General features: G+C 41.8%; 1 protein-coding gene across 1 annotated transcript in view; it reads left to right on the top strand.

Moving 5' to 3' along the window:
- Positions 1 to 15,317, top strand: part of DOCK5 (dedicator of cytokinesis 5) — a 923,455-nt gene that overhangs the window by 780,910 nt on the left and 127,228 nt on the right. Inside the window, exon 42 of the mRNA XM_085632878.1 lies at positions 13,286 to 13,367. Coding sequence (XP_085489004.1) covers positions 13,286 to 13,367 — 82 coding nt within the window. The remainder of the gene's footprint in view (positions 1 to 13,285; positions 13,368 to 15,317) is intronic.

Raw genomic sequence — 15,317 nt, 5'->3', positions numbered from 1 at the left:
AGTTCTGGTGAGAGTTACACCGCCTTAAATTGAATGAGTTGCATACACTTTGACCATATGAACCATTAATGTTATTTTACTACAGTAAGTAAGTAGTAGGACCAAAAATGAAATTGCTGCTGCTGCTGGTTTCCTTTTTCATGTGAACCTTAACAATGATTTCTGAATTTTCTTCCAGAATCTACTGTCTCTAATAAATCGAAGTATTCAATCATTAGATAATTTAAAGGTAATGAAGTAGCATAACAGAAAAAAAACAAAGGCTGTAAAGTGAAAACAGCTAATTGTTACATTGAATACACCTTCTATGACACTGCTATTACCAAGTTAGTTGTAGATGTAGCTGAGTAGGTTTTGGCATGTGTAAATGCCATGTTATCAGTTATCTGAAAACAGTTAGGTGTGTTTCACTCTAGCAGGGGATATGTAGCTAAGACCTCTTCAAAAGTATTCTTCCACTGAAAGACACCTGTAGGTCAGCCATGTGGATATTACAGTTTGTCAGACATTAATTATTGTCTTAACATAACCTGGAGACAAGATGAACACGTGCAGTAAGCAGTGTTGTGAAAAGTAAGACCGATTCAGCGTTTCAGCTTTCTCTCCCAGAAGGGGGAGACTACTTGAAATATATGACCAGCATGTAAATAGTGAATATATTCACACAACAAAAGAAACAAGTTACTTGCCTGTAACAATAGCATGTGTGGATGTAGATACACATGCTCTGCAAATTCCCGCCACCTAGTGTTGGGCCTGAACGTTGCAACTTGTTTTTGTTCAGAGAAGACCGAGTCACAAGAGCTGTTGTACTCCTTTATAGTCCATAGTGCATGAGAACAAGGCTCCACCTCAGATTGTTTTCTTCTGCTTCAGACGTTTTGAGTATGAGCCCCGAGAAAGATGCATTCTCACTGACTTTTCTGGCTAGATCTTTAGCACTTTGGGAGCAACGACTCCGAAGACCTCGGCAAACCTTCTTCACGGAGCCAATTTGCCAGTGACTCGCTTCCGATAACCTTCAGTGCCCCGCAAACCAAACTCCAGCACTAACCACCGGCCAATAACCTTTGACGAAATATAGGTCATATCATCAAAGAAGGCCTGGTGTAGGTGCTGTGGAATGCACGCTCTTCCAGTTCTGCCTTAAGCACAACAGCAAATAATCAAGGTTGGAAAAGCACGATGTTTGCAACCTTTTTTACTCTCCCAACAACGATGAAATCTCCTGCAACTTCTTTCTTGCCTTCAGGTGCAAGAAAAAACTTGAATGGCAAAGAGGGATGCTGGGTACGTCATAAGATGCAGCATCAACTCTCGCCTGTGACCACAGCATCTGGAAACAAGACCCTCTCAACATCATGAAGGAAGAAGCCGATCCTCCAGGAGCACAGAGTATCCCCAACCCTTAGACAATGTCCTCCAGCACCTCGGGCGAGGAACACAACGAAGCAGATGCTGTGGTTCTGAAACCTTCCAGCCCTCACACCAGGACCATGCCTAGGTCTGCAGGACTGATGCCGGCTCCAAACCCCTGTAACAAAACCTTGACCCCAAGAGCATATCCAGGCAGAGAGCCACCCACAAGGGAGTCGTGCATCGAGCCCAGAGTCAAGCCTTCAAAGGCAATCACCTTTGGGGCCAGCTCCAACACCCGTCATGGTGCGATATGGAGAGCAGCCTCCAATGACTGCAAAGCTGCCACCTAAAAGCATCTAAATACACTGGCAGGCAACCCATCGACTGCCCGAGGCATCAGACATCCTCTCTAAGAGCCGAGATCAACACTGAACGTTCAGGCGATAGTGACTGACCGACTAATGCCGAATCAGCCTTTGACACCGAGGTCAGACAGTACTAAGGCTCCCATTCTTTTACCACTGCAAGAGGTTCCCCTTCACCAAGCAGAGAACTCTCTTAATACACCCAGGGCGCGAAAACATCTTACTAGGGCACTTCCAGGTGGGTTCCTCAAGCTCTCTCATGCATACCCAAACAGCAGGGAGTCACAGTTAACTGCCTTTTGAGGCACTAAGACCTCCCATCCCAAGAAATAATGGGACAGGGACACAAGCCCACCACCACAGTCATAATCTAGGGCGCTCTCCTACCCCACCAGAAACTTCATTACCCCAACAGCCTCTTATACCTCGTCAGCAACCATCTCCTGACTATCCTGATGGGACAGTCCACAATATTTCAGACCCAGAGAGCCCTTATGAGCCACTAGGCCCTTTGAGACCCCACCTTCTAGGTAAGGGGAGGACTACGCAGTTCACGCTACTGACACACAGGATATAGAGCTATACCCCACAAAACTGTATTCACCAGACGACACTACCGTCTACCATTTGGTTATTCAGAGGGCAGACTAACACCACAAAGAGGGAATGCTTATCGTTAATACGAGATTGAATACCTCATAGAGCCGTTTTCTAAAACTGAAAGAATGGTGCAGTTCCTTAGCAGGCTAAAGGACATGTTGAAGGCTGCCCCGGATAATTTCAAAGAGCCGGTACAGTCTACAGCTGTCACATCCAGTGCGGACAAAAATTGGGACCTGGCCCTCTGACCCACTCTATACTCAGGGCAAGGTTCTCCCACATGCCTTAGTCATTCATACAGCCGGAAAACACACCTCTGCACAAGCAACAAGTGACACCCTTCCTCCACCTTAAGACAAAGCGTACAAGGGTTTTGACACCGTTGGCAAGCATATGGCGGTGCGGGCTGCCACTTATTGGTGCATCACTAAATCTTTGATCGTTCAGTCCCGATACAATATATACTTTTGGGAGGAGATGGAGGATCTGGTTAAGCACCCTCCAGAAACACATAGGGAAAGGGGACAAGAGCTCGTGGTGGAGGGAAAGGGTACCTCAAATGCTGACATTCACTACACCCTAGATGCAGCAGAGCAGATATCGCTTACCAAGGCATTAACACACAGTTACGCTTCTCAGCAGTCAGGGCAGATGTGGAGCAGCACCACCAACCTTTGATTTGATGGGACACATCTCTTCTACACTCATGTCAATGAAATGTTAGAGCCAATTTTAAAATACACTAAGACCACTAAGTCTATGTGTGCTGTCCTACCGCTACCGTAAAATTACTTTTCAGAGACAGCAGATCAGAGGTGGAGTTAAAAGCACTCCATTCAGTTAGGCCTAAGGTTACCACACGGAGCAGCAGTTCTTTCAAGACTCGCAGGGGAACATCTGTGAGGAAAATGTGGTAGATGCGGCTCCAACAGGGGCACCTTCAGTGACTTGCTATCGGTCCCCCAACCTCCTAATCACAAATCACCTGTCTAGGCAAGACTAGGGCATATCCGTGCCCATTGAGAGAAAACCGCCTCTGATTAGTGGTTGCTCGAAGTGATAGGACAAAGCTACTGCCACAAGTTCCACAGCACACCCTCCAGCATCCCACCCTGCCACCATGTCCTCAGCTGTGACCAACTGCAGCTTCTAGAAGTAGTGCATGGAAAGGGCACCTTGGAGCTCCACTTCAACAAGCCCAAGAAGTGCTCTTTCTTTGCTTTCTAATTGTTAAAAAGGACAGTTCCCTTTAGCTGATCCTAGACCTCAGGCCCCTCAATCACGACATCATACCAGAGCACCTCCTCGTGCCCAGCCTCCAGAATGGGGTCCCACTGCCTAAGAAAGGACTTCATGATGATGAAGGACCAAAAAAACTCCTATCTTCCATTTCCACCCAACCACCATGCTACCTTTGCATTGTGGTAAGTCGCAACACTCCCAGTTAGGAGGTGCTATGGCTCCAAGGGTGTTTACAAAGTTCCTAGTGATGGTGGCCATGCATCTCAGTAGAAACGTCATTCATATCTTTCTGTATTTAGACTGGCTGATAGAGAGAAGCAGCAACCAACAGTGCCTAGCACACAGTCAAATTGCAGTCTCCCTAGTCCAGAGTCGGGGGTTCACTTTGAGTGTGAAAATGTCTCAACTCCAACAAGTCCAGCCTTCCTTAGCTCCATCTTGAATGCTATTATGAGGAAAGCATACCACAAAGAGCAGATGATCATAACATGCCAAAAGCTGCGTCTCTTTCTCAGACAGGACATTTTCTAATATTAAGGACTGTATTGAAACTTTCGGGGATGAATCACAATAATGCTTCTCCAAGAGTAGTGCCTTACAGAGCATTAGGCACAAGCCGAGGGCCAGTGGGAGTGTCTAGTGTTGGTATAGGCCCTTACCCAGTGCTCTCTGCAGTGGTGGAACAGCAGCTAGGTCTATTCTCGACCCTTAACACTGATGCCTCACTGTTGGCATGGTCAGTGTACCTCAGTAATGCACTGAGGTATTTAAATCTTAAATAAAAGGTCCTGGTCAACTCAATATTGGAGCTTAAGAACAAAATGATGTTTCTGTATGCTTACAAATTCAAGAAAATTAAAATGAAGAGTTAACTTAATGATTTTTTTAGATCTTTAATTGTTATCCCATTTCAATTTGTTGCATTTACAAACAGCAGGCCTCTTACTCTGAATGGCCGGTAGACCGTGTGCCATATTTATAACTGAAAGATATTGTCTTGTTTTTCAAATGGGAGAAATTTAAAGTGTAAAAAAATATTTCTATGAAGCATTGAGTCAATGTTTTTCTCCAATTTCAATTAAGCCAATTACGTCTTAATATTTTCTAAAGCATATTTCTTCGCTTTAAATTCCTCTATTTAAACTAATGGCTGTATTTTTCTGTTTCAAATATAGCAACATATCTACAGGTCACTGGGTGCAAAATGTCTGTTCTTTGTAAATGCAACACTTTGAACTGGGAGAACATTTAAATGATGAGTTTTATGAAATCCATATAAACATTAAATCAACTCTACAGTTTTATTTTACCCCATTTCAAAGTGTCGCATTTACCCACTGCAGGCATCTTGCTCCCAGTGGCTGGTTGACACAGTGTCATATTTATAACTGACTTACAGCCATTTTTTTTTAAGTGGGAGAAATTTAAAGTGCAGAACAATGTTTTATATTATGAACATTTTGTTTGCAGAACTTTTTTCTGCACTTAAAATTTCTCCCATAAACATAACATTTGTATGTTTGTGTTATACATTTAACAGTGCCACATATTTTAAAAAGTATGTCCTGTACCACATTTGCACACAACACAGACTCTCATTTACCCTACACATATATCACATTCAAACGCACACATGTTCATACATACCGAAAGACCATGCTCTCACTGATACACATGGCAGGCCTGTCAAAGTGCCTCCATGCAAAGTATTTTGTTCAAACCATAGTCTTTGGCTGTATGGACATGAGGCTTAAATTCAATTAAACTGGGTGTTGGACATGAGGCTTAAATTCAATTAAACTGGGTGTGGGGGGTGTCTGGTAGCATTGCGCAAGTGGTTTGGCCTTCAGTAGCTCACAATGATTTTCACTGATCAGAAGTGACTTTCTCTACAGAAAAGGTTGGAGACCCCTGCTATCTTCCATGAGAAATGCACTATAGCTAAATGATTCACGGATATTTGCCTAGACTTTTTCTCCTCTCCCTTTGATGCTATGTGTGGTGAGGCCACAACCTAGACCAAGCAACGCTGATGCTCCATGTTTCTAGAGATGTCTTTCAGCCCATATGAGAAGGTGCCACTTAGGCCATGCCTTCTAACTTAACATGAAGGTCAAAGCCTCTAGCCAGACCCTAGACATCTCAACTTAGCAACTAGCCACTTGAGGTCCTAGATTTTCGCTATCTCAGCCTCCCAGAAGGGTTTATGTTTATAGTGTTGAAAGCATGTAAAACCTCCACTTTTGCATGCTACTTGTCCAAGTGAAAACGATTTGTCCACTACTGTATATCAAAGCAAATAGACTCCTCTTAGGTCTTTGTACAAGATAGTTTTTGATACATTTTATATTATTTAAAAGTCTGGATTAGTATACACCTCCATATGCTTACACTTGGCCACAGTTGTACTGTATAAGCAAAATAGAGAACTTTTATCCCTCTTTAAAATCCCTGTGGCCAAGGCCTTCTTGGAGAGACAATTTAAGGGAATGCCTCTTGCCCCTGAGTGAAATCTTAACATAGTCCTCATACGGCTCATGGAACTACACTTTGTATCCTTCTACACTTGTACCTTTGATTTCTGTCATGGAAGTTAGCTTTCCTGACAGCAATAACCTCGTCAGGGGTATTAGCGAGAGCCAGGTCCTAACAATCCAGGAGCCTTTCATCCAGGTCAAGAAGGACAGGACGGTTCAGGACCACCCACCTTCCCGTCTTCTTTCCACAATAATACTCTGTAGCAGAAAGAGCCTTGCACACTCTAGATGTTAATAGGGTGTTCATGTACTTTATTGAACGGGCCAAGTTCTTTCGTAAAACAAATTAACTTTATGTAACCTTTGCTAAACATGCAACGTACAACCATCTTCTAGTCAGGCATTGCAAAGTGGATCTTCATTTGAATCCACTTCATTTGAATCCATTGGACCAGGATGGAACGGACCGCTTTGGACCAGGATGGAACTTCACTCCCCAGTTTATCGTACCACAGTGATTGGCGGAATCTCATCTGTGAGTCGGAATCCGGTCCAGGTTTTACGCCGCATTCAGAGGAAGAGCGAGAGCGGGTGTGGAGCGGCTGCCGCGTTTTAGTGAAAAGTTTGCTGTTGAAGGACTGAAAGTTCAGCATACACCAACGGCAGAACCCTAACATTTAACTGTGAAAGAAAGTTTGGCCATATACCAGAGCCAGGGACGAGACTTAGTGTGATTTAAATTAACGCCATAGCTCGCCGAAAAATAAAAGAAATGCGCCCAAAACGTAAAGTAAAACAATGTAAGGAAGCCCGAGAAGACAATTTGGAGGCGAGTGAGACATTGGCGGGATCAAGGTCATGGGAAGAGAGCCAGGAAAGACATTCCTCCCCCGAGGATACTAACAAGGGACGACTCAGGAAGAGGAAAGCTAAAAGAGTGACTAAGCAAACCCCGCAAGCCAAAAAGGGGTGTACCTCAACCACTATCACGAAAAAGAACACGACAACTGCTAACCCCATTATGGACTTTGTGGGCAAACATTATAAAGTATCAAAATTACCGGTAATCAATCTGGAAACAGAAGAGCGGTCTCGATCTGAGAATAGAAAAAATGTAGAAATGGAGGTATCAATCCTGGTGGAAAGAAGCAAGGGAGATGCTTCAGAAGAAGAAGCGGAAGAAGTGATAGAGGACCAATTGCTAATAAATTTATCACTCCTGAGCCAAAATGCAGTAATGGCGGCACCACGGCTATCATCATCCCCAAATTTATTCTCCCAGCAAATAGCAAGGAACGATGGGCTAACAGGAGGAGAAAGCTATGAGTCCAGCCCTATCTGGGGGGGGATCAGTCAACCAACTCCTACAACAGTATGGGGGGAAAAGTAATCAGCAGGACATTGAAAAGACAGGGAGCCAATTAATACATGAGAGAAACAGCCCCCAGGACTCGGATTTATCGGTTCCAGCCACGTCATCAATATTGGATTTACTACTAATGCTACAAAAAACCCTTCAGGGAATTTTAGAAGTATCAATGCTGAACAATGGTGTACTAAATTCCCAAAAGACAACCCTAAAAAAGATCGAAGAAGAACTAACAGGAATAAAAGGGCAAATGCCTCGTATGATAAGCCCAGTAGTGGCCTCACAAATAATAGATCAAAGTGTAGGGTGTGCAATGGATCAACCACAAGAGTCACTAGATAACGTGTATATATCCAAGAGACCAATGCTGATAAAAAGGAGATGGGAATATGCAAGGGCCCGCACCCATAATAGGCCAAGTAAAAAGAAGGCCCCACAGATAGTGGTAAATGGAAGCAAAAAGAAAAAGGCAGCAAAGGAAAAATTAAACGTTTCAGCCCAGACCTTCGTACCATTAAGATCCCCAGTGTCAGATGCTAGAAGGAATATACCAACTATCCAAAAGCAGGATTGTGGCAGTAAGGCCCCAAAAGAGATGGCTCGAAAAATAAATCCTGTAAATCAGAAAATAACAACCTGTGTAAAGGGCCAAATACAGAATACACAGAGTAATCTTGCAAGATCAGTACAAACAAATGAGCAAGTAGCAGGGCCCTCAGGGAGGGAAGGGAGTAGGCAGCGAAACATAGAATCCCCTGAGAAAGGAGGGGGGTCGGGAAAGAATAAATGGATATATTTGGAACCGGTGCACGCAGGCCAAAGGGTTAAGAACCCGAGGAAAATAAGTCCACTAAACAGAACTCAAGTTCTGTCAATCTTCTCCAAATGTATAAGCCTGAGTGAGATTAGCTCAAAAGATCTGAGACAGGTAGGGTTTTTAGAAAGCACAAAGGGCAGGGAAATAACAAAAGTTTTACTATATTCGAACTTAGTAAAAAGGGCAATTGTGGAAGCAGCCAGAGAGATATACCAAGGGGGAGTAAGGGTGATTCCAGAAAAGGACCTGAGTGAAGAAATACATCCGGGAAGAAACTTCCTAAAATACCACGCAGGCCTAGGGAGGCGTCAGGTGTGGCTGAAAAAGGGCAACAAAGAAGAGAGCAACCGCCTGAATGTAATGATAAACAATACAGTAAAGGAGGACCTGTGGGGCAATTGGAGTCAAATAAGCCCCCTAGATGACTCCTTGGAGAGGTTTCTGGAAGGAACGGGCGAGGATGGAGGTTTAAGTGAGATAGAATAGGAAGTGGGGCTGCCGCAATGCCTAAGTCTCCTATCGTGGAATATAAATGGGTTAGGCAATGAGCTAAAACAAGAACAGATAAAGTCGTATGTAAATAATGTAGCAATTGCCTGCCTACAAGAGACTTGGGCATGTGGCGAATCCCCTAGTTTTGAGGGCTATCACCAAATAAATCGCCTGGCCAAAAGGCAAAGATATGGCCGCCCCTCGGGGGGAATCATGACGTTAATCTCCACAAAAATTTTTGGTAATGTAGAAATATTAAAAGTAAATTGTAAATGGTTACTGGTTTGTAGATTAAATGTTTTGACCTTGGAAAAAAAATGTGAAAGGATAATTGTTATTAATGTCTATATGCAGTGGGATAGTACGGGAGAATATGTAACGGAGATGAAGAATTTTAAAGAGGACATAGACTCCCTATTAGAAAGGTATCCCTCTGATGTTCTGCTAATTGCGGGGGATTTTAATCATAAGTTACATCCAATGAAGGTGGATCGCTGGCATGCAGAATTATTGGACGCCTATGGAATTAAGTTTGCCAGTTTCCCAGTATGTGACCCCTCGAAACAGGACCTAGATCTAGTAAATTACCTAGGGGAAAAGGGCCTATTTTGCTTAAACGGCAGATTTAAATCAGACAGCCCGGCAAAGAAGACCTTTAAAAAAGGGTCACAAAACTGCCCAATCGACTATATTTTTACTCTAGCCTGGAACATGCCTCTTGTGCAGGAATTTGAGTTACACCAAAATGAGGTTAGTGACCATATTGCGCTGCAACTAATGTTACAAGGGGGAAGGATGGAACCCAGAGAAAAAGTGATTCCCCAAGAAGTAGAATACCCAAGACGGGCAACAACAAGACTAACAGATGAGTACCAGGAAAAGTTAAAGGCCTTCCAACTAAAGATTGATTTAGAAAATTCTGGGAGAGTAAACTTGGAATGGTATGAGGAGAAGATAGCTCAAGTAGTCCAGTGCCTTAGGGTAAAATTAAAAAAGAATAATAGGAAAGGCACTTTTAATAGGGCAAGTCGAGTAAAATGGTTCTCAATGGACTGTCAAATTAAAAAAAGAGAGATAAGGGCAGAAGCCAGAAGGCTAAGGAAAGAGTTTAATCAAGAGAGGCAAAATTACCTCACTAAATTAAAATTTGAATTTAAGAGGATGGTCTCCGATGCAAAAAGGGCATATAAAGAGAAATGCTGGGGGGATCTACTAGAGGCCATAGAGACTAAAAACTTGAAACAATTTAGGAAATTGGTAAAATTAGCATCTGCCCCCCAAGTTGAGGAAATGAAGTATGCTGTAAGTGAGGCAGCCTGGGATAAATACCTAAGGGAGCTGTATGGACCACGCACGCCTATTGTGGACATAGAGCCCCAAGGTTGGCACGAACCCGCAGAAGATTTTAAAGCAGACTTTTCGGAAGAGCAAGTAGAAGCTACAATTAAAAAACTGAACTTAACTCGGGCCGCAGGGCCGGATAATCTCCCAGCGTTAATATTAAAATCTAATACAAAATGGTGGGCAAGGTTCCTATCCCAGCTATTCCAAGTAGTATTAATAGAAGGCAAAATGCCAACAAACTGGAAGGGCGCAATAATAAGGCCTATTCATAAAAAAGGCAGTATGGATGAACCCCAAAATTATAGACTGATAAACCTCCTGGATATAGGAGAAAAGGTATTTGCGAAATTAGTCTTAAATAGACTAAATACCTGGGTCAATGAGTGTGCAATAATACCCGTGGAACAGGGAGGGTTCAGAGAAGGACACTCTACAATTGACCATTGTTTCTCCTTATGGGCATTGGCAAGGAAGTCGACGGAACAGAACGGAAAGCTCTGTTGCTGCTTCGTAGACTTCCGCGCCGCCTTTGATTCAGTGGACCGGGAATGTCTCTGGGAACTATTAATAAATAAAAATATCCCAAAAGACCTGCTGACCATACTGAAAGAACTACATAGAGGCACCTGGGCCCAAGTAATTAGGGACATGGAGGGGTCACTAACACCAAAAATACCAATTGAAAATGGCCTAAGACAGGGCTGTGTACTCGCCCCCCAGTTATTTTCCATATTTCTATCTGACCTACCTGAGGGCTCAGAAGTGGAGGGTAGTGCAAGCCCCAGGATGAATGGCAAAAAGGTACCGTGCCTTTTATATGCGGATGACCTGGTAATAGTAGACCAGACGGAAATAGGTCTTCAAAGGAAGCTGAAATTTTTTAAGGAATATTGTGAAAAGAAGTTTTTAACGGTAAACCTAGATAAGACGAAAATTTTATGTTTCGGGAAAAAAGCGATTAAGTTTAATTGGTTTTTAGGGGACCTTAAATTAGAATCTGTAAATGAATACCGTTACCTAGGTGTGTGGTTCGATAAAACATTAAACTGGCACACACACCTAGAAGCCCAAAAAGCGAAGGCACTCACAACAATTGCCGGGCTAAAAATGTTTAATCGTGACTACGGGGATATGTCCCATCGTCCTTTATTCAAGGCCTTCAATGCAATGATACCATCACAAGTACTCTACGGAGCAGAAATCATGTATTTGAGCGGTAAAGATTTCTGGGACCTGGAGGAAGGAAAATGCCTGAAAAATCTTTTATCACTACCCCCATCAGCAATGATCCAAGCATTAAGATTAGAAATAGGGACAATGGCTTGGGGAGTACAAGTACAAGTAGCCGCGATTAGATTTTGGAAACGCCTGGAGAATGATAATGGACAAAAAATTGCATATTGGTGTCGTAACGAGATTCAACAAAGTAATTTAAGTTGGGCAAAAAGGTGTAGTAAGAAAGTGGTACAGGCCGCTGAGAATATAAAAGTGGTCTTATGTCGAGCGTCACTCAAGATAGAATGTACAAAAAAAGAGTTAAAGTACAATGGTCAAGAAGTCTCAAAAAGGGCAGACAAGGAATACCTTAGTAAAAAAAAATCAGTAAAGTTTATGATGAACTCCTGGGCAAATGAAAATTGGTTCCCCTATTTGGATATTTTACCAAACCCATGGTATAGACAGGAGATCTTAAGGTTCCGCACTGGGATTAACCCATGGTTAATAAATAACGGAATTAAAAATAAAATGCTCGATTCCAGAGGGTGCTGTAAATGTAACCTGGGAACAAAAGCAGACTCAGTGCATATTCTGCTGGACTGTTTGACTATCCTAGAGCAACGCAAACTTTGGTTACGCCCAATATTTGTAAAATATGGCATAAGAAACCGGGCACAAGTGATCGATTTTATCACAGAAATGCCCAACATAGAAATTGCAATCGCTTTGGGGAAGTTCATAAAGGCAGTTCAGAGTTTTATAATAAACTAGAACTAATTTTTAGAATTTTATAACGAAATATTTTTATATCTTGTCTAGAACCGGTTTTATAATATTGAAGGGAGTAGACCCACCAATAAAGAAGTGAGTTTTATTTATTAACTGACATGCATATAGGTCGAGAGGAGTTTAATCTGTTTTTAATTTGGTCTGAATATTTAATTGGTAAAATAGTTTATGAGATCGTTGATGTGAACCAATTTTAAAGTATATTTATTGTTTTGTATTGTTTAAAGATTATGATCTAAATAAACATATCTTTGACCTTGACCTTGAATCCAGACTTGCTAAGCTAAGGCAGCGCTTGCAAAAAGCTCACCATGGATTTCCTGGGTAACATTATGCTAGCTGACATCAACAAAGCTGTCATCTGGTCAACACCACACATGTTCACTAAACACTACTGTCTGCCATCTAGCAATGGTTAACCAGACTGTGTTAAGTACTTTGTTCCAAATATCTGCCCCCTAGCTGCTTATGGGGAAAGTGCTTTACATTCTATGCAGCGCATGTATATTTACAGACACACATGCTGTGAACAGAAAATGTTACTCTGTAAGCATCTGTTTGTTGTGTGTAGTGCTGTGCATTCACATGCGCACACCGACCTCCCTGAAAGCAGGCAGTGAACATGGATGATTAATCACCGTTCTCCATTTCTTTTACTAGCCACAAAACATTGCACACATTATACTTGTCCTTGACACTTCACTCCACTTGTACTACTCACCTGCTGAGCAGAAAACATATTGAGGTGGAGCTGTAACCTTGCGAATTGTGAACTATGGGAGAAATCACAAAAGGGCATGTGACTGTTTTCTTTGAATAAAAACATGTTCCAAGGTCCGGGAACAAACACTAGATAGCAGGAGTATGCAAAGCATGTGAAACTTCAGTAATACATGTCCCGGGAAACAGTTTCTTACTGGGTAAGCAACATCTTGCTTTTAAAGTTTGATATTTGTTAGTCATAGCTGAACCAACCTTGCCCAAGAGATTTAGATGTGGATATCCAGAGTGTCATTCTCTTGAAAAATATTGCATTCTCCCCTTACATTCTTGGTGTCTGTAATCAAGGATCTACTGGCTTACTTGTGCTTGCTATTCCTCTTGTGCTTTGTACCAGTTTTAGAAAAAATAAGGATCCCCATGTCTTGCAACGATGGCCATGTCCTTCCATTCACTGCCTGTGACTGTTTTATTCCTTAATGAGTTTGTCCAGACATCCAGTGCTTCACTGTGAAACCTGTCATGAACCTACCCCTTCGCTACAAAGATAAACCTGTTCCAGAGCAGATTCTGAAGTAAGTATCCCTAATGTTTTCGCTCATGCTTTCTTTCATCTTTTAGGTTGGGAGTAAGCCCTCACCTGGAGCACTGTGGCCCACTCTGGAGGCATCATGTATAATAAGCTCGACTGGAGGCCACGTGCATATTGAGGGTTGTGTCCACACCTGTAGGCCTTAGAAATATAAATATTTTAGAGACCATCCATAGACTGATGTGCACAGTGGTAAGTGATATAAAACATCCTTTGAGAAGAGGTCCTAGAACTTCCAGATTTAGACACGCTAAGGTGGCTAAAGAATATAATACCGAAATCTAAATACCTGAAGAGAATTCCTGAAGTACAATATAGCAATTTATTGTAAAAGAGTAATCCTAGAATTAAAGACCACAATATGAAACTGAAGAGTGAACATTCTGAAATAATATTGTAAAACATATTTGTACTAGAGGGCAAGTAAATGCCTGCAACAGCTTCTCAAATGAACTGGTGGTGACAAAAACAATGAATGAATTAAAATAGACCTGGGATAAAACAGGGACATAGACTTGAAAAGAAGGTACTGGTAAAGCTGGTGACCATTGTTTGTGAGCAAAAGGCAGATGAGACTGATCTTTAAGTATTGATGAATCGCATATATGCAACCAAAGTGGCCTTTTGGTGGTAACTAGGCACTCTATATGGTGTGTGTCATCATTTTCTGCTTATCAACTTTTATGTTTTAACAAAATACATACACTTTATTTTGATTTCATTATTAACACTAAATAAGAGGCCACTGAGTAGAAAAGCAACCACTGCCCTCAATATTTAACTTTAACTCTTAGTGGCATGTTTGTAAAGGATGATGGAGGGACAAATAATGAAAGCAACCCCTCCTTCCCAAAGTGAGGGAAAGCCTACCACCTTTATGCAAATATATTAAATATCTAAGTAGACAGTAAGATATGTTTTATGTTAAGTCATTGGTTGGTTGGATATTATTGCACAAAAAAGAGTGGTATTAAAACCCATTTTTCCCTGGCATGATGTCATACCAGTGAGCCATTTTCCAAATTTTGTGAAATTTACATAATTCTTGTACAATACGTATCTGAAAGGCATAATGCAAGTCTGATTTCGTTGACACTTAAGCATGACAGTGCATTTAAATAGAGAAAGCCCTGCATCCTCTTCATGAAAAGTAATCAGAACAGGAACATTCTTACGGCGTTCAGAACGGTTTGTTAGGTGCATCTTGTAGGCCGATCATTCACCAATCTGACTTCTAGAGACAGACAGTGTTAAGAAAATCATTGCATGTTTTTCCTAAGCCCCTACATTCTTAAATGCATATTTAAATATTTTCTCCCAACAACCAAACACTGTAGCTCAGAATTTTGCTTACTGTTTTCAGTAAACGTTTTCCCAAGGAAAAACATATTTTTCATGGTAACTGCAATAAAAATAAACATGTAATTTAAAAGAAGGCAATGAGTACCACTTGTAATGTTGTTCAATACTTCCATCCTGGGGTTCTGGCGACATTTACTAACCACTTGATCTTTCGCTTCATGGTTTATGATGTTATCAGAACCCCGTGATGGGAAGGTAGGACCATATTAAACAGTTAGCCATTATGTATCATCTATATAATTGGCATTCTGTGTAACAGTGGCATGTCACTTTGTGCCTGCTTTAGAGCTTTTGTCTCCAGATATGATTCTATACCGGATTAGTGCTATGTATCTATTGGTCCAATGGTAGACCATGTGGCAGCGGATATACCTGTTGGTGGGGAGAGGGCAAAATGTCTGTTGTTGCTCAACCAAGCAGTTGTAGTCCATCCTGATTACTAGGTAGATTGTGTGTCTGTCTTTCCATATTCATGGACAAACTATGGTTATCCATAATTTATGAATGCCAAGTATGAATGACCATAGTTTAAATGTGATTTTTGTCCATACATATGCCCTGAGTGGTGTTA

Source organism: Triturus cristatus, chromosome 11 (assembly GCF_964204655.1).
Source record: "Triturus cristatus chromosome 11, aTriCri1.1, whole genome shotgun sequence".
In the NCBI taxonomy this organism is placed as follows: Eukaryota; Metazoa; Chordata; class Amphibia; order Caudata; family Salamandridae; genus Triturus; species Triturus cristatus.
This window is presented reverse-complemented; position numbering and strand designations above follow the sequence as displayed.